The 17969-nt window shown below is 44.7% G+C and overlaps 2 protein-coding genes across 3 annotated transcripts in view; one reads left to right on the top strand and one right to left on the bottom strand.

The window, feature by feature from the left end:
• CCDC78 (coiled-coil domain containing 78) overlaps positions 1–17969 on the top strand; it is a 455951-nt gene that overhangs the window by 389632 nt on the left and 48350 nt on the right. Inside the window, exons 16-17 of the mRNA XM_069647004.1 lie at positions 5712–5923; positions 7632–7806. Of these exons, the coding sequence (XP_069503105.1) occupies positions 5712–5923; positions 7632–7806 (387 nt within the window). The remainder of the gene's footprint in view (positions 1–5711; positions 5924–7631; positions 7807–17969) is intronic.
• Positions 1–17969, bottom strand: part of ANTKMT (adenine nucleotide translocase lysine methyltransferase) — a 603385-nt gene that overhangs the window by 177505 nt on the left and 407911 nt on the right. The gene's annotated exons all lie outside the window — the stretch shown is intronic.

Raw genomic sequence — 17969 nt, forward strand, 5'->3', positions numbered from 1 at the left:
AGCCTAGGCAGGGACACCCAAGGGTCATACGCAAAACACACACACAGACCTCCCACTCAAAGAAGGTAGAAGAAGGGCTTACAAAGGACAGCCACATGAGAAATGACAAAAAGAAAGGAGCCACCATGTTAGAACATAGGTGACCCTATTGTGCATAACCGAGATTGCAAACATAGACTCCAGTAGAAAATAGCACAATAGTTGGTATAACAAGTCCACTGCCACCAGTCACAACTGTAGTCACTGTGATTAGAAAGTCACAGGAACAGAGAGGAGGGGCATAGTAGGTATCCCCTTAGCATACCACATAAGGTGGTGTGTGCCAACCTCTCATAAGTATATGTTTTGGGAAGGATACAGAGTATCCTACTTTCCTTAAGAACAGTACTAAGGAAATAAGAAAGGCATAAAAAGGAGAACCCAAAGGGTTCCCAGCAACACTGCACAAAGTATGCTTGGTGCTGCAAAAGTGTAACACATATGCCTTTAAGGGTTATGGATGAAAGCAGACTCCATAGAATAAGGTGTCACAAAAGAACAGAGTTCCCATAAGCCACAACAAATCAGAATGAATGAGGGGCAAAAGTCTCCCCTCATTTAGGATAGAAAGAAAAAGTTCCAGAAGTCAGGAAAAAGTGCTGGGGATCTCACTAGGAGAGGGGATTAAGCATAAAACGGATAAATCTCCCTAACACTAATGATGTTTAATGCCATCATTTTCATCCATCACTGGACCTCTCCTGGAGGGAGATCAAAATAGGCAACTGCAGTGGGATCAGTCCAGAAAGGAAGTCTTCAATAGCTGGATGCAAATATATGTTTGTTTTTTAAGGAAATATGACGGCATAGTTCAGAAATTTTGCATGCAGTATTTTTGAAATATAGAAGGCCAAAACATGTCTGGTGTTGCTTGCGGTGTTGCGTGTAAGGGATGTGACAAACCTATTCGGTCTGGACTGCCCCTTTTGCCGTGGGACCAGGCCTGATTTGCTTAGGGTCTTATTGCACTATCTTCTTAGCATAATTTGAACCATTTATAGTGATATCAGCTCACTGTTGATTCTGGTGACAGCTCTTGGGTCTGTATCACTCATATTTCAACCACAGGCGTTTTATCATTCTATAATGCTTTTATGGTATTCCCCCCAAAAAACGAATACAAAAACAACAAGTACGAAAATAGAATTTGTTTACACCTTTTTAAACAATAAATAGATGGGGGTTTGAGTTAGGGTATAAAAAAGGTGGGGGGATTTTGTAGGGAGTGGTGGAGAGTCTTCCCCCGCATTAAAAAAGGAAAAAAGTTTTTAAAAAACTGTTTTGGTCCTTGTTTTCTTTTTTGCCATTTCAACATAAAACCTCTGTTATTACTGATCCAAGGCTTGGCCTGTAACATGCTACATTCCAATGCAGCCTCACTCTTAACTCTACTTTTCTTTATTGTTTTGAGTTCAGCTGATGCCCATTTCAAAGTATCAGCAAGAACGCTATCAATGGGGTCCTTCAGGCTATACATGTCTTGGCTGGTAGCTACACCAGATTTCCACAATCCTTAATATGCTTCCTGGTCTTGCTGTTGTGTTTCAGGTCCTGCAGGCTGATTTCAGGCACACACTCTATGCTGGCGAGCAGATCTATAGCAAGCCCTTTTTAGCCACCTTTTCCCACTATTTATACTCCCAACTGCTGATCTTCCAAGTCCTTATTAGGATTGTTCCACCATACTGAGCAAGTACTGAGTTTACAATCATGGTTTTGGTTATGAAAGCCAAAACTATTGCTTCGTAGTACCACTAGGGGGGAGATGACCTATGAGAAGTGACAGAAAGCTTGTAGGTGTTTGGTTATTTACCCAGCCACTGACTGCCCTTGGTCATGGTAATCCGTTGGCCACTGCCATCCACTTCCTACCCCTCACCACCCAAAACACATCCTCCTGGGATCTATTTGAACTATCTTTAGCAAACAATAACCTCATACTTTGTACTGGAAGGACCAGCCAGTGCTATTTCTAAGCAATCGTCTGAGAGTTAAAGGCTTAATTGGAGCTGTAAATGTGCTCCCGGCATTATAAAAATGTCTTAACCAAGGGTGCCTTCAGCCAGCCTTCTAACAAGTTTGGCGGTGATCAGCAGTAAAGCTGCAGAATTACTGACAAACTCAATAACCATTAAAACCACTTGTTAATATCTATTGATGGGTGGCACAAACAGATATTTTAAAACCAATGTGTTAATTGTCACCATTGCCACCACTCGGCTCCATGGATTTTCCACGGCTCACAAGCTGTGGCATTGGTGTTAGTACCCCTTTTTAAAATACACAGAACTCCATAGGGAATTTTTCAGAATTACCACAAGCGGTAATTCAGCTGCAGTAAATCTGATGATTTACTGTGGTTTATAATGACCCCAAAATGGAAGCAGGGCAAACCGTTATTCCAAAATAATACGGAGATCAAAGAAATAGGCAATGTTTATTGCCCATCAAGATTCTTCCATATCTTTAAAAAAGAACAACATTGTGTAATATGATGAATCCATAGTTGTGATATGATATAGCATTTGTAACGCGCCTATACACAAGTGTTTCAAGGCGCGATGAGGCAGGGGAGGGGGAAAAAAGGGAGGACAGACGACAATCCTACTAGGCCAAGTGTCATTCAGATCGCGCACGTGCATAGGATGGGGGAAGGGGAAAGTGCGGGGGGAAGGGAGAGTGCAGTACATGGGAATAGAATAATAACAATAAGTAAAAGTAACGGCCAGCAGGTGGCAAGTGCAAAGGTAAGTGCAGAAATCAGGTGTCAAGTGCTGCTAGTGGGACTGTAGGGATACAGAAACAGTCCGCCAAGTGCCGGGGTTGCCAGGCAGGCAGTGCAGGTGTGTGAGACTGGCGAGGGAGGGACCTGGGCCCAAGATCAGAGGGTGACCAGGTAACCAGTGCAGTTTCAGTTTCTGCCAGGAGGTCAGCAGGGGAGAGGAGGAGAAAAAGCAGAAGCAAAGAGAAAGGTTTTGAGGGGCTTCCGGAACCGTAGATGGTTCTCAAGTTTCAGGGAGGCAGGGAGGCTGTTCCAGGGGCAGGCACCAGCCGAAGAAAGAGATCTACCATCAACTCGTTGCTTGGAGAAGCGACTGACCCTGAGGGAGTTGGAGGCGAATGAGCGAAGAGTTCGAGAAGGAAGATATTTAGGAAGAGAGAGTTGAAGGTATTGAGGCCCCAGGCCCCAGAAGGCCTTGTGGACAATGCAGAGGAGTTTTGAACTTAATCCTCGCAGCCACTGGGAGCCAGTGCAGAGATTTCAGTCTAGGAGAGATACGATGGCTGGGCTTGAGCCAAGGACAAGTCTCGCAGTCTTGTTCTGGATGAGTTGCAGAGGGCGGAGTTCACCAATTGTACAGAGTACTTTAAAAATGTGTCTCTTTAAGCAGTCCCCTCCACAGCCACTCACGAGAAAGTCAGCAGCCCTTAACAAGGTCTTACATATTGTTTTATCCTTGTCAGCTCAGCAACCCACCTGAAATGGTTAACTTCAAAAGGCTTATCAAGAAAATGAAGAGGTATGTTTAAACTGCAAGAAAACAATTCCAGAACTGTGAAAATGATAGCAAAATGTAGTGGCAGTATTAAACATAAAAGGTATAAGCAGTGGAACTCTATGTACGTTAGTTTCATCTCACTTTTGACCAAAAGGCCCTAAGCGCAAAGACAAAGGTCTCTCCAATGAGATCTCGCCTGATCTTCTGTCCTTAACTGGGGATCCCTCAACCACTTCAAACTTTTACCTCTCACACCTCTGGTGCCAAAGCCATCAGCAGCTATTCAGCCAACAATACCTCACGCTACTGACCTTCAACTACTTGTACATTGGAAAGTCTATGACAGTGCTCCTGAGATTTATTTACTTCAGGGCATCTCTCCTCCTGCAGGAATGTATTCTTCTCAAGTTTGAGAGATAAAGCAACCTCCTTTGCTTATCAACTGAATGTTCTTACTGATGTTATTGGCCAAGCTGCCACCTGGACAACTAAACAAACCTTCCAAAACACCATGAACTGGACTTCAGAACAAGGGCTTGCATGCAGTTTAGTGAGGCCATGCTGTACAATATGACATTTAGCCTCTTTACGAGTTTGGTGGTATCTCGACGGTAAATCTACTGAGATACCACCAAACTGTATTACTGTTACAGCTACTTGGTCTGGCGGTATTACTGCCGCATTACAAGTGGCGGTAGGCAGTGTTAGTCCCCATTAATTGGAGTCCATAGGGAATATCGGCGGAAATACTGCCGAATTGGCCGATTTTGGGCAGTAAGGTGGAGGAAATATCTCCAGCTTCTTGCTGGAGGTTTTTTCTCGCTCTTACCCCCAAACTCGCGGTTGGGTGGTGCAGTAATGAGGTAGTATACGGTATTACCCCCGCATTTTACTGCACAATTTAGCTTCTCTTTCAGAAGTCAGGCCTGGGAATCTTCACATTTGTATGAGTGAACAGATTCGAACATAAACAGAAGTAGGAGTTGCTCACCATAGTGACTCATCCTTCATCTCTTTCGTCCTTTTCATCAACTTCAAGAGCTACTCACTTTCCGACATCTAGCAGCTTACTGTCCAAGCTATACAGTGATATGGTAACTTAAGCAATAACACCACATTTTATGAGCCATACCAAGTGGTAACGCTCAATAGACCAAGTTAAACGCAGATCACCATTAAAATAATGGTTACTAGACAGCTGCAAGATGTTGTGGTACTTAACAGTATCTTAGACCCCAACAAAACATGACACCACCAGGGAAGTGCAGAGAGAAAACAGTCAATAGTTCTTGTGTTTCCCTCAAGACATTACGAGGGATCAGCCTGTTACTTCCTGATACCACTAAGATGTTGACTTTGATTATGAGAAGGCTTTGCACTAAAACCTGTCATAATATTCCTTGCCATTTCTGACAAGAATCAAAAATGTGGTACATCAACTGGCCATAAGTGTGACTTTGGCAACACACAGCGTACGCATCTAAAGTCTGCTCCACTAGTGTCCAGTGCACAAGTGGGTTTCATACTCTGTGCCGCATGTATGCCGTTCTATACAAGAGGCTCCTAGTTCTGTCCATCAGGTGTCTTCTTTACATGCCCCTAGGTTCATTGTTCTCATCCTTGGAGCACCTATTTCAAATTCTTTGGGTCCATAATTGTAGGGCTGTGCCTCTCTATTAAGACGGCTATCCTGTGGATTGATTGACCTAGAGAGCTCTGGCCTAATGAGGACCATTTCTCTATCTTAACCATACAAAGCATGTATCTATCCATGCTCTGTTAACAGCTATCTCTCACAGCTTCACTGCTTCAACTCATGAGCGTTAGGCCCTTCCAGGGTACCCTGCAGGGGCAATGTGCAGTCAATTGGGCGATTTCCTTAATTCACTAATGGGGCTTGCTGTTGACCTTCATATTAAAATTTTAAAGGCGGGCGGGTCATCACTTTTAACGTAAACTGCACTGATGTTGTCACAGCAGTATATTGGCCCATGTGTACTGTATGCATGTAATTGCAGCTACTCTCAGTACTCATAAGGGCATGTGCCATGCTTTGGCAAATACAGTGACTTTGTAATTCTGTCCCGTTTAGAAGATTGCAGGCCTATTTCTCCCTATGGAGAAGGTATCACTTCTCTCACACCTTTTGCCTTCCCCTCTCTATCTCTGCAGGAATATGTGGATGGGACATCTGGCATGGCACATGGCACTGGCAAAGGAGCCCCTGACCAAGCCCACATGAAGCGCTTTGTAGACAGCATGCTGAAGGACATCCGTACCTCTCACAAGTCTCGCGAGGAGCAGCTAGCTGCAGCCACGCGGGGATACAAGAAGCGCACGCAGAATGTGCTGAAGAGGCACGAAAGTCTGCTCATCGCATACCGGTGAGTGGTTGGCACGGACCCGCACATAGCACTCCATTGGGCAATGGAGCAGTGCCTGAAGGGACCCCCAAGCTGGCAAACAGGCCAGTTGAGGGCAGTGTATTAACTTGATGGCTCTTTGTGAGTATGCTGGCAAAGTAGGCCCTCTTGAGCATACCACTTGTTGTTACTGCCCATACTCATGACAATAGTATCAAAATTATGGATTGAAAGGATTTCTACAAATCTCATGCATTTCTCCATAATTTTACATGCAACCAAAAGGTGGTGGTAAAGAAAATGTTCTGCCCCTGTCATTAACAAAACATTTTGGGCCTCATGACGAGTTAGGTGTTAAATGTACAGTAAATCTGCTGATGTATTGTCAAACGCGTTTAGCATTAACGCCATTCGGTCCCGAGGCATAACCATGGATTATAAGTGAAACTAGGGCAGTGTAACTCCCCATTTTTTGAGTCCACAGGTCTCCATCAGGATTTTTTGGACTAATTTAACGTGAACACAGCACTCTAAATCTGCCAATTTTTGGCCTTAAAGTGGAGAATTGTGGGCCTCATTCTAAACCGGCCGGTCCGGTAAAAAAAGTACCAGTATCCATGAATACTGGCAGTTTACCACACCTGCCGACTATGGTTTTGCCGCTGGGGCACCAGGGTTACGTCCATCTAAACATTGGAGGTAAGCCAGGTGCCCTAGCAGAAAAAAAGCCCTCATTACAGGCGCCATAATGACGCAAATCCCCTCGTGGAGTCCTACGGCCATTTAGGAGGGCATTGATTATCTAATGACCACAAATCTTACCCTGCACCCCCGACCGGCCAAGCCTGCTAAGGCTATGAGCACCCGTGGAGCGTTTAATGTAGTGGCCTTTAAAAGGTGACAGGGGAGCTTGTGTGTGGTGTCAAATGTCACTGACACGTGGAGCCATGCCTGGAGAGGAGAGAGCATGAGAGCAAAATAATCCCAACAAATAAAAAGAATTCCAAACAAAAATCTTGAAAAAAAGAGGAAAAAGAGACATATAAGAGCTTGCTTTCACTCACACAGCTCTATGCCTACGTTTGGAACAGTGATTTCTTTAGACTAGTGCCACAAAAGTGCATCTTCTGGTCCCTTGGCTAGATCATACATCCTCTGGTCTTCTGAGATGTCTAGCAGAAGCCTCTGGTTTATGGTCTGGATAATATGGTCTGGATTATGGTCTCTAATAACATTACTGCCTGATCTGAAGAGAATTGTAAGGTAAAAATAAACCTTTAAAGTATAAATTACTACATGCAAAGAAGAGTTATAAATATTTTTTTTTAGTTGCCTAAAAATTACTTCCTTGGCAGTGGGAATAACCTTTATACTCCCTAAATAATCATTTTACTACCAATTTTAAAAAATAGGGAGTGAAATACACCAACTTCAAAATGTAATCCGGAGCCCTGATGTCAAATAGTGAGCGAGAGGAGATCTGAATCTACATATGGTTTGTGCGCTAGATAAGGGGACCGACTCTGGTTCATGTGCTTGAAGAGGGCAGCCGCTAGTTCTTCAGCTGCAGAAGAGGTGTGTGAGTGGGTTTCTAAGCCTGAGGAGAGCAGCTTCGCCTCTGGTGCATGTTGCTGTCTTTGGTGTGTCGGAGAGAGGAAGGTAGCCTTTGGTTTGTCTGCTTGTTCATTCAGGAGGAGAGTTGTAACACAAATGGTTTGCTTTGTCATAGAATGCAGCGAGAACAGATTTTGGCCCAGGAAAGCAATGAGATGGACCCAGGACCCCCCGAGCATCACTTTACCATCAGTGATACTGAGCTGCTATCAAGCACCACACAGGAGCTAAATCGACTGCGAGAGGATAAGGCCAGACTGGAGACACAGATTCAGGAACTGAAAGAGAAGGTAAGTTGGTATCAACAAAGACCCTGTGGGAAGAGACAGCCTTCCTACATTCACAGTTGCATACACATGATTACCTTTATAATTGTTTCCTCCTGATAAAGTGCTCTATTCCTTTGCCAGTACCATGTGACATCAGTCATCTGCGCTGTTAGGCAGAAACCTGTGCAGTTCCCTCTGGGACCACTGCAAAAGATTTAAGACTACAGGTGTTTGCCAGTAAACCCACTTGGTAGCAGTCTGTACCACACAGATTCACTTGGTAGCTGTGGCTGAGCAGTCAGACTTCTCTCAAGAAGAGTTAGGCAGTATACAGAGTATTCACAATAGGTCAAAGAACGCAGTAGAACAAGCAAACACTGACCAGAGCTTGGAGTAAAAGAGATATAATTATTTATTTAAAACCACATCTAATAAAACACACTGGCACTAATATCAAGCAGTTCAAAAACAAGGTCACTAAAAGATATACACTCCCTTAAAAGAATATTAGACTAGTCTTAAGTAAAGCCGCACTTATTTTCAGACAGCGGTGAGCGCTTAACGCAGATGGCACTCTAATAATTTGGTTTAAAAGGGAGAGAAAGGCAGAGCATAAATTGAAACAGATCACTTTCAAAAGAACACAGCAAGAGAGGAAGGCAGAATCAACCCGTGAAGTTAGAGTTCAGGAAGCCGGATCCACTTTAAGAGGATCAGAACGAAATGTGTCCAAGGTCACACGGTTGAAAAGTGCACAAAAGTCTCGAAAAGGTTCAGAAATAAGTTGGACCAAAAGAAAGGGACCAGTTAGAGGGTCAAGGCGGCCAGCCCAGTCCAGAAGGTTAAGGGATTATTATTACCTTGTCGCAATCTTTTAGAAAGGGAGGCCTGGCGGACACGGTACCTTAAAGTGGTGAGAATACTCCAGCGGGGGCAGTTGTTCCTTGCAGCGGGTGCAAGTCGGTGCTTCGTCCGGGGGAAGAGAGGATCTCGTCGGGGATGAAAGAAGGAGTTTGTTGCACTGCCAGGGAAGAAACCAGCCGCGGAGTTCTCAGTTACAAGGAGCGGTCCTTTAGTTTGCAGTCCAGTGGTAAGTGGCTATCCGGTTGCCGGAGTGCTTGGCACGGGCAATTCGACCACAAGACGTCCTGGGATGCGAGAAAAAGAAGGTAAACTGGTTGTGCCCACCAGTCAGGGGAAGAAGACTCTCCAGCCGGGAGATCTTCTCTGTCGTCGGGAAGTGGTGAGTCGGTTCCGCAGGGGTCCACCGGTGGTGTCGTCGTAGCAGGTCGGCTCAGCTTCTCCCTCGTCGGATTCTCAGGTCCTGTGGCGACTTCTGAAGTTCCAGTCCCAAAAGCCCTGCTTTTATGCAGCACACCCCCATTCACTAAGACTAGTTGTCAATCAAACATGCTAAGTGGTGAGCCGGCCGGCTCACCACTTGGGCCAATCACACAAGAGTGCGACTTGAGTTACCAAGGTAACTCAGTCCAGGGTGCCTAAACCCCCTCCCACACCACCCGTGGTACCCAGACATAGTGGCACCACTTTTGGAGGCTTCTGTGGAGAAGCCCGCCAAAAAGTGGAACAAAGGGCTCGACTTGGGTTGGAGTCACAGAAGAGAACACAAACGCCATTTTAGAATCGAGTTCTGGCAAAAAAATACCAACCGGCAAATTAATATTAAATAAATAAACCGGCGGTATGTTCGAGGCTATGAGAATTAAATAATTAAAGTTGGTAGCCTCGAACAATGGGAAAATCCCATAGAGATATATTCGCGGTTGAATATAAAAAGTAGTATCCACTACCACCAGCCAAAACTTGATCAGGGGGGACGGAGACGTGCCCCCTCGACTAACAGACCCCGACCAGTACGTCCACAATATGATGGTTTGTACTGGTTTCTGTTCATAATTTGGGAATAGTAAAGCCAATGGTGACTTTACATGCCCTGGGAGACAGTAGTCAGTCCCAGGGTATGGAGTCTATGGTGGGGTGTCACTTTGACACCCTTGTGTCACTGCACGGAGGGTGCTGTGTAACACACATAGTAAAAACACATGAGATACTATGGAGTAAAAGACCCCATAACCCATAAAACACATTAACAGTCAAAGGAACCCCCCAATCATGTCCAAGAGTGTGAGGAAAAGAGACTCACTCTTGGCAGGAGAAAAAAAACAAACTCCAGAAATTCAGCAAAGCTGCTGGGGGGACTCACTAGGTTAGGAAATTCAGCCTAAACAGAGAATTCTCCCTAAAACACGCCTCCTACTTGCAGCTGTCTAGGTCTACCAAGCATCAGCTGCCATCACCTACCTTGTAGCCCACAAGTGAAAGACGTTCACATAAGCTGCTGTAATATCTGTTTATTTTGTTTTTCATATTAAATGTTTTTACTTATTGCACGGGTGCTTCACTCATGCACAAGGTCTCTTGTACACTTCAGTGTTTTATCACCCAGAATGAAGTTTTTCTTCTCACAGACGTTTTGCAATATTTTGCTATTAGAGCTATGTTTCCCTTAATGTAGCTTCATGACTCCTCTTCTCTCACAGCCTTTTTTAAATGTGTTGATTATTGGACTACAATTCCCCGAAATCAGTACCTGAGTGTGACGTAGGGAATGAGGTGAGCACACCAATATCTGTTGATGGATATGGTTTGATTAGGTGCCCCTCTCCGGTGCAACTGCCCAAGCTTCATCATGGAGGCTCCTTATATACATCCATAACATTCTACTGTGTCACAATGCAACAGGCTGGGCAGGAGCCCCAGTCTGAAGAAAAATAAACCGCTTTAAAAGAACACATGAAGTCAAACCTGTTTGTCAAAGGGGAATAGAAATAAATAATATGGCAATAACCGCCGAGCCGGCGGGCCATTACTGCCTAAGGTAATGCCCCCGGGGCCTGAAGTTACAGGAGTCTGCAGTCTCAGGATACTAGTTTTCCCAAGTGTGCAGCCCCAGAATACTAATGCGCTGACAAAACCTTTTCAAGCAGCATTTCTTCTGCCCTTTGAAAAGGTTTCGCTGCAGTACACGTTAGACTAGAATGCGCGTACTGCTTTATTAGTACGGAGCAACATGGTGCCATTTTGGGCCAACTTGCTCCGTACTAATGAATGGGAGGAAACTGGTCACCTTGGGCAAGGGAGAAGGGACTATGTGTGTTCCCTTCTCCCTTTCCATGGTCGCCGGATAAAGAAAAAAAGTGTACCCGGCGCGTGATGCACGTAAGTGCGTCCACGGGATTACACTGTGGTATGGCTCGGAAACGAGCCAGTCCACGTATCCTGTGGAATGTGGCCGCAGGGTACTAATAGGAAGTAAACAATATATTGGAAACAAACTATATTAACAAGCATTTTGTAGACCCTACACTCACCCACAGGGGATGAACTCACCTATTATATGACACATGGCTTTATTAAACATTTTTAATCCTCCAAAAACCACACCCCCACTCAACTCCTTTTTTACAGTTATGGGGACGTCAAATCTACTGTCCCTGTTGGGTACAAATCCTGGTTTCCGGATCCAAACTTTACCACCTTCAGACACTGTAATGAGCCTGGTCCTTTTTCGATCATGATATATCTCTTATTGATCAACTCCTTCTTGCTCGTCACCCTTTCTGTCAAAGCACACTGGTCCCACTCAACACAGTTAGACCTCCCCAGTGATGCTGGATATATCGCAATAGAGGATTTTCTTCTCCTCAGCACCTCAAACGGCACTACCCTGTTGTAGTATGCAAAGCCAATTTGTAAGCAAATACCCTTTTCTCAACCTCCTCTTCCCAGACCTTGCCTTCCTTCACCGCCATGCATACGCCTTGCATGATGGTGCTGTTGAATCTTTTGAATCTTTTGACCATCACAATGGTCATGAGATGGAGGAAATGACTTGTGATGTATAACGCCTATACCTTGTCAAAAATTGCTTCATTACTCAAGATGTAAATAGTACACCATTATCAGAAAGTATACTTGATACAGATTTAACACAATTGAGCGGTATCAGCCTCCTGAACAACATATGTCTCAACCCACTTGAAGTACCTGTCCATAAGAACAATGATACATTTCCTCGATTCCTGAGCATCTATTATCGGTCCAAAGATGTCAATAGCCACAAATTCCCAGGGCATTTTAGAAAATTTCAAAGGCCTTTGTCAGAGTCATCACACAAGCAACAGTCCTTCACTAATCTTTCCACCTGGCTGTCAAGATTTAGCCACCAATATTCAGCCCTTAGACTCCCTTTGGTTTTTGACATTCCCAGATGGCCTTCATGGTCAGTTTCCATAAGCTAGTCCCTGGCACCTAGAGGAGGTACAATGCAACCATCCCTAACTCTGTGAAAGGCACTAAAACCATCCTTACTTGTCCAACCAGAACAGCCATTAAGAACAACATCCTTCCCCTTGCTCAATTGATCATCCCAATCCAAGCATCCTTCCACTCATTTTCCGAAATTGATGGTCCACATGTCCAAAAGATCTCCATCAAAGTCTTCTTCAACCCCAGTTTCACCATCAACGTAACTCTTATTTCTGGACACATAATCTGCAATTACATTGTCCTTGCCAGATATATGTTCTACAATAAATTGATGTCCCTGTAATGCTGTGACTCATTAGAAGATCCTTTGTGACACTCCATCCAAACCCTTTGAGTTGAATATCCTCACCAGTGGTTTGTGATCAGTAAAAATTGTGAACTTCCTTCCCCACCAAAACGCCTTGAATTTCTTTGTGGATCAAGCAACACACAAATATTCTTTCTCTATGAGACAGAGTATCTTTGCTACACACCTACAGACACCAGGAGGTAAATGCTATTACTTTCTCAATCCCATTCTGCTTCTGGAGCAACACAGCACCAAGGCCAGTATTGGTGGCATCCGTCCTCACAAAGGGCTCACTAGACAAGTCAAAATTGCTCAGTTTTGGTGCATTTACAATACACTCCTTGATGTCTGAAAATTCCCATTGACATTCCAAAGGCCATACAAAAGGGACACCCTTTTTACACAGACCTCTAATCTGTTCATACCTGTCTGCAAATCCTTCCACATATTTGGCAGAATACTCAACTAAGCCTAAAAAGGACAATAAACCCTGCCTGTCCCTAGTTGCTTAAATTCCTACAATGGGAGACACTAAACTATCTTTTGGTGCAACACCCTGTGCATTCAGCTTGTGCCCTAGATAGTCAATTTCGTCCGCTCTGAATTTGGACTTGCTCTTAAGTTAAACCAACGCCACTCAATTTTTCCAAAACACTTGTTAGTCTCTCATCATGTTCTTTTGCCGAATTACCTGTGACCAAGATATCATCCTGGAAAAACCACACGCCGTTAATGCCACTAAACAATGTTTGCATCATGCGTGGAAAGAACGCTGCAGCTTATACTAAGCCGAAAGGCATCCGCTTGTACCTAAATGTGCCTTCTTGCATAAGGAACGTGGTAAAATCCCTGGAAGATAAGCAAATCTGATGGTAGGCCGAGGCAATATCTAAAGTACTAAAACATTTACCAGCCATCATGCCTACCATTTCTCCAATATTAGGTAACAGAAATGTGTCCACCACCACACATTTATTCAAAGCTCTCAAGTCAACACAAAGCCTAACACTGCCATTTCCCTTACGCACCACGACAACTGGGGAAACCCACTCTGAGGCTTCAACCTCCTCTATGATGTCTTGAGCTAGTCGTTTCCGAATTTCCTTGGAACTTCCTCCCTTAACGCAATGGGAACACAGCGAGCTTTGGATGCCACAGGGACAGCTCACTGCTTGAGCGTAATCCTGTGAGAAAACCCTTTCAGACAACCAATATCAGCCCCAAAAACACACTTAAACCTATCTTCCGGCTTGGCTGAAATCTCGGAAACAGTAGCTATGAGACCATGGACCTTGGGATTGATTATAATCCGAGATCTGACTGTTCAAACCAGCCAAGAAAACTGCCACCTCTCTTAGAAACATACACATTTGCTACCTTACTCTTTCCAGGACAGCAAATATTGGCTTCGAAATAACCTATAGATACAATTACCACCATACGCAAACGCCTTTACCCTGGGTTCTGAAGCTCTTCTTCCAGACATTATATTCTAATATATTATAATCCGAGCCAGAATCTAAGAGCATATTCACAGTTTTCTCATTAATGAGAATGTCAGCATGAGGATTTCTCCTTTTCTTATTTTTTACACCTACTTCACTGACAGACTAGGCAACCCCTTCATCCCGGGCTTCATCGTCCTCTTCTCCACTCTCACCATCCTGATCAGTAGATCATTGACTGCACCTTTTGTAAAATTCTTACAACAACTAGCAAATTGACCTCTTATTGCATCTCAGACACACAACCGCTAAAGCTAGACAATCAACAGCATTGACATAATGCGAAAAGCTACCACATCTAATACACTTCCTCGCTTTGGATGTCGTGGACATCCCTGAGCTGCCCTCCTTTGGTTTGGCATGCTCTGTAGATTTGTTTCCTTTATTCTTGGCAGCAAAGGTTTTTTTGTAGATCCAGCATTCCGGACAGAATTCACCACATTCACAGTGCACGGAGTTTGAGAATTGCAATTGTTCAAATCCAGTTCTTTAACACAAGCCATTGTGTGTTCTATTCTTTTAGCTATGTCAAGGATTTGTTCTAGAGAGGATCTCCCTTATTTCAGATTTCCTCTCAGATCTTATTTTCCTTCACGTTGAGCATGAACTGGTCTCTTAACCTTTCATCATAGGTGATGCCAAAATTACATCTATTAGCAAGTTCATGGTGGGCTGAGATGAACACTTCACAGATTCACCCTGCACCTGGTGCCTGGTGCTGAAATAGTATGATTGTAATATGATGCTGACTCTTTTCTCGTAGTGTTTGTCCAATTTTTTATAATAGTATCAAAAACATTTGGGACTTCGGCAGACTCCCCATCTCCAGCACCTGACACACTCAAATTAAGCAAGCTTTTAAGAATGTGCCTGCCCTTGAAAACCCAAGATATGCATGAGCAGGGCCCTGTGCCTCTCTATGATGAAATTGGGGCCATGGACAACCATAACATAGTCCAAGAAATCTTCTTTCCATACCTCCCATTTGACCGTGGGCTCCCCAGGTCTGGGAAGAAACTATATAGGTAATGCATTCATGCCTCCCACCAAGCTTCGTGAGAAAAGCCCCCAACACATCTCAAATAGGATTATAGCAAAAGGCAGCCCCTTTGACCTATGTACATGTGTGCAGAGAAGAGTCAACCACAAAGGTACCTGGCACCTATGACTTGAGCACTGTTGGAAATGTTATATAGTGACAGCAATATAGAATTTGCAGACAGCGTTCAGTATCTAAATGTTCAAACTGAACTTCCACTACTTGCAGGAGGAATGGACTTTGCCAATGCTGTAGTCTGCCCTCTGTGAAAGCACAACCCTTTAATAGGCTCCTTATTAAAAAAAAAAAAAAAAATCACTGCTACAATCACCTTCACTCAGCGTTCTCATCCAACGCTCCAAACAAAGATACTTAGTCAATCCACCTCCCCGTTCCAATCAGCGCTCTGATCCAGTGCCCGACACCAGACCAGGCAAAAATGCCACTCCCATGTATATGCGCCTCGAAACACTTGTCTATAGGCGCGTTATAAATGCCATATCATATCATATACCTCGGACGTAGTGGGAGACGTGCCTGCACTTCCTGGTACACGTCGTTGCGCCAGAGGACAAATGGGTCCTTTCCTCTAAAGTGATTCAGCAGAGTACTCTGTAGCAGGCGCAACAGCTCCCACAGCAACTCATGGAAAGAATTTGGGGATGCCTGAACGGCTTGCCCATGCTGACTCCTCACAGCAGGTCCAGGCGAGGTGCAGAGCAGTCCTGGGCCCTCCTGGGCTCGAGAGACCTGCACATGAGTCGGCCTGCTGGGCACCTCTGCCGAAAAAAAAGACCTCCTGGACACACCTGCCTGCTGGTAGAGACCCCCTGGGAACTTCAACTGGCACTCTGCATAGCTCTGTGAGTGCATAACTTGTTCTGCACAAATGAAGGAGACACACCAGGCTCTTCCAGGAACACGCAGGGAGAGGGGCAAGCTCCAGCTCGTCACCAACTGTGAAGTAGGAAATAAGGTGAGCACACCAATATCTGTTGATCAATACGGTTTATTGATTAGGTTCATACAAATGCTTGTCTCCACTGCAAGGCTGCAACTGCCTGAGCTTCATCAATGAGGCTCCTTATATATATCCATAACATTCTACTATGCCACAATTCAACAGGCTGGGCAGGAGCACCAGTCTACAGAAAGAACACATGAAGTCAAACCTGTTAGTCAAAGGGGAATATCTATATTTATAAAAGTGACAATGTGTGGGTTTGTTTGTGGCATGGCGAAGTGTTTTTCCTTATACAATTCCACACCATTTCACCAAACTGCACCACATTTTGCATAGTTGCCTGTTAGGACCCTCCGGGCAACACTGGCTACATGACATTTGGACACCTCACTAGGTTCCCCTGGTTTTCAGCAAAAGTAAAAATGTGTAGGTTTTTGACTTGGCAGAGCATTATTCCTTATACAATTCCACATCGTTTCACCAATCTGCACCAAATGTTGCATTGTTACCTCTTAGAACCCTAGGGACTTTACTGGCTACAAGTCATTTGGACACCCCACCCCTTTCCCCAAATGTCAGCAAAACTCTAAATTTGTTTGTGGGTTTGTGGCTTGGAGACAACATTGTTCCTAAAACAATTCCACACTGTTTCACCAATCTGCACCACATTTTGTATTGTTACATGTTAGGACCCTCTGGTCATTACTAGCTCCATAACATTTGGACACCCCCACCCCTTTCCCCGGATTTCAGCACCTTTACACATGAGAAAGTTGCCTGAGATCGGCGAAACATCAATGTGGTCGTTGAAGGACCGGTCCTCAACACTAGTATGGACCGTTTCTGGGACATTTGCACCGCAATGCACCATAACGAACTGCATCACGTCAGGGTCAGACAACAGGTTAGGAGGGAGCACAGTAGGTCCCAGTATGCAGCAGCACACCAACTCTCACCTCCCCCCAACGTCTTCTCCTGGGTATGTCAGCCAGCCACACACTCCCATTCTCAGTGGACTACAAATCCCAGGATTCCTTATCTGAGCTCTCCTATCATTTATTTGACACATTGGTACATGAACTGCAATTTCCATAATCCACAGTGTGAGCTTTCCTTCTCTTTTAGACATCATAGGACAATTTTGCTCTTACACAACTACAATATCCTTAAGTCAGGGTATGAGGTTCCCTTCGCAGAGTCTTCATTGGACACGTTGGACTCGATTTAGAAAGCATGTAATTCAGCGACATAACTCCCCTTTTCTAGAAGTGTTTATTGGACACTCTACTTCTTCGACTACATCCCAGTGTGAAGCATCAGGTGAAACTCCTGTACTCGTGTACCGCCAGGTGCTTTTTTCCACTTGGACTTGTCCTTGTTCTTCTTCTCGTTCCGTCTCTGGTTTTACAGTTTTACATTGGATCTTCAATGCCGCTGGCTTCTTTAAATTCTCACTGCATGCCCTCTGTTCTCCAGCTGTCTGTCTTATCCGTCCGTTCTTGCAAGAGCTCTCAATGCTGTCCTGGCTGCGTCTCCATTGTCCCTTACTTTCAGGCAACTCCTAGCTTGGATTCCCTGCCATCTTTTTCCGTGACCTCCAGACCACACAGCCCTTCCAAACCCTTAGGTCCTCTGGTTCAGAATGCCACCTCTGTTCAGCCCAACTACAGTCAGGGCTCACACTGCACACGGCATGTCCTTAGGTCTTCTCTCCTGTAGGCTTTTGGCAGCTACCTTCTTTGTGTTGTCACTTCCAGGTCTCTGCTGCTTCTCCCTCTCTGCTGTCTCTTCCCCTTCTCATACGTCTCATGACTTACACCCATTAGTTGCAATTCCGATGACCTGCAACATGTGGATCTTCAAGAATTCTTATGTTTGCAAATGTACTCAGACCAACATGGATCGCCACCCTTCACACTCATTCTGCCTAGACATGGATCATTATACATGACAATGTGAATACTGCCAGACAACCACAGCTCTCTCATTGAGGGGGACGGGCTAATGCTGGTCTTTAATCTTCCCAAAGGAAAAAAC

This window comes from Ambystoma mexicanum, chromosome 2q (genome assembly GCF_040938575.1).
Source record: "Ambystoma mexicanum isolate Mex_15411 chromosome 2q, UKY_AmexF1_1, whole genome shotgun sequence".
Lineage (NCBI taxonomy): Eukaryota > Metazoa > Chordata > Amphibia > Caudata > Ambystomatidae > Ambystoma > Ambystoma mexicanum.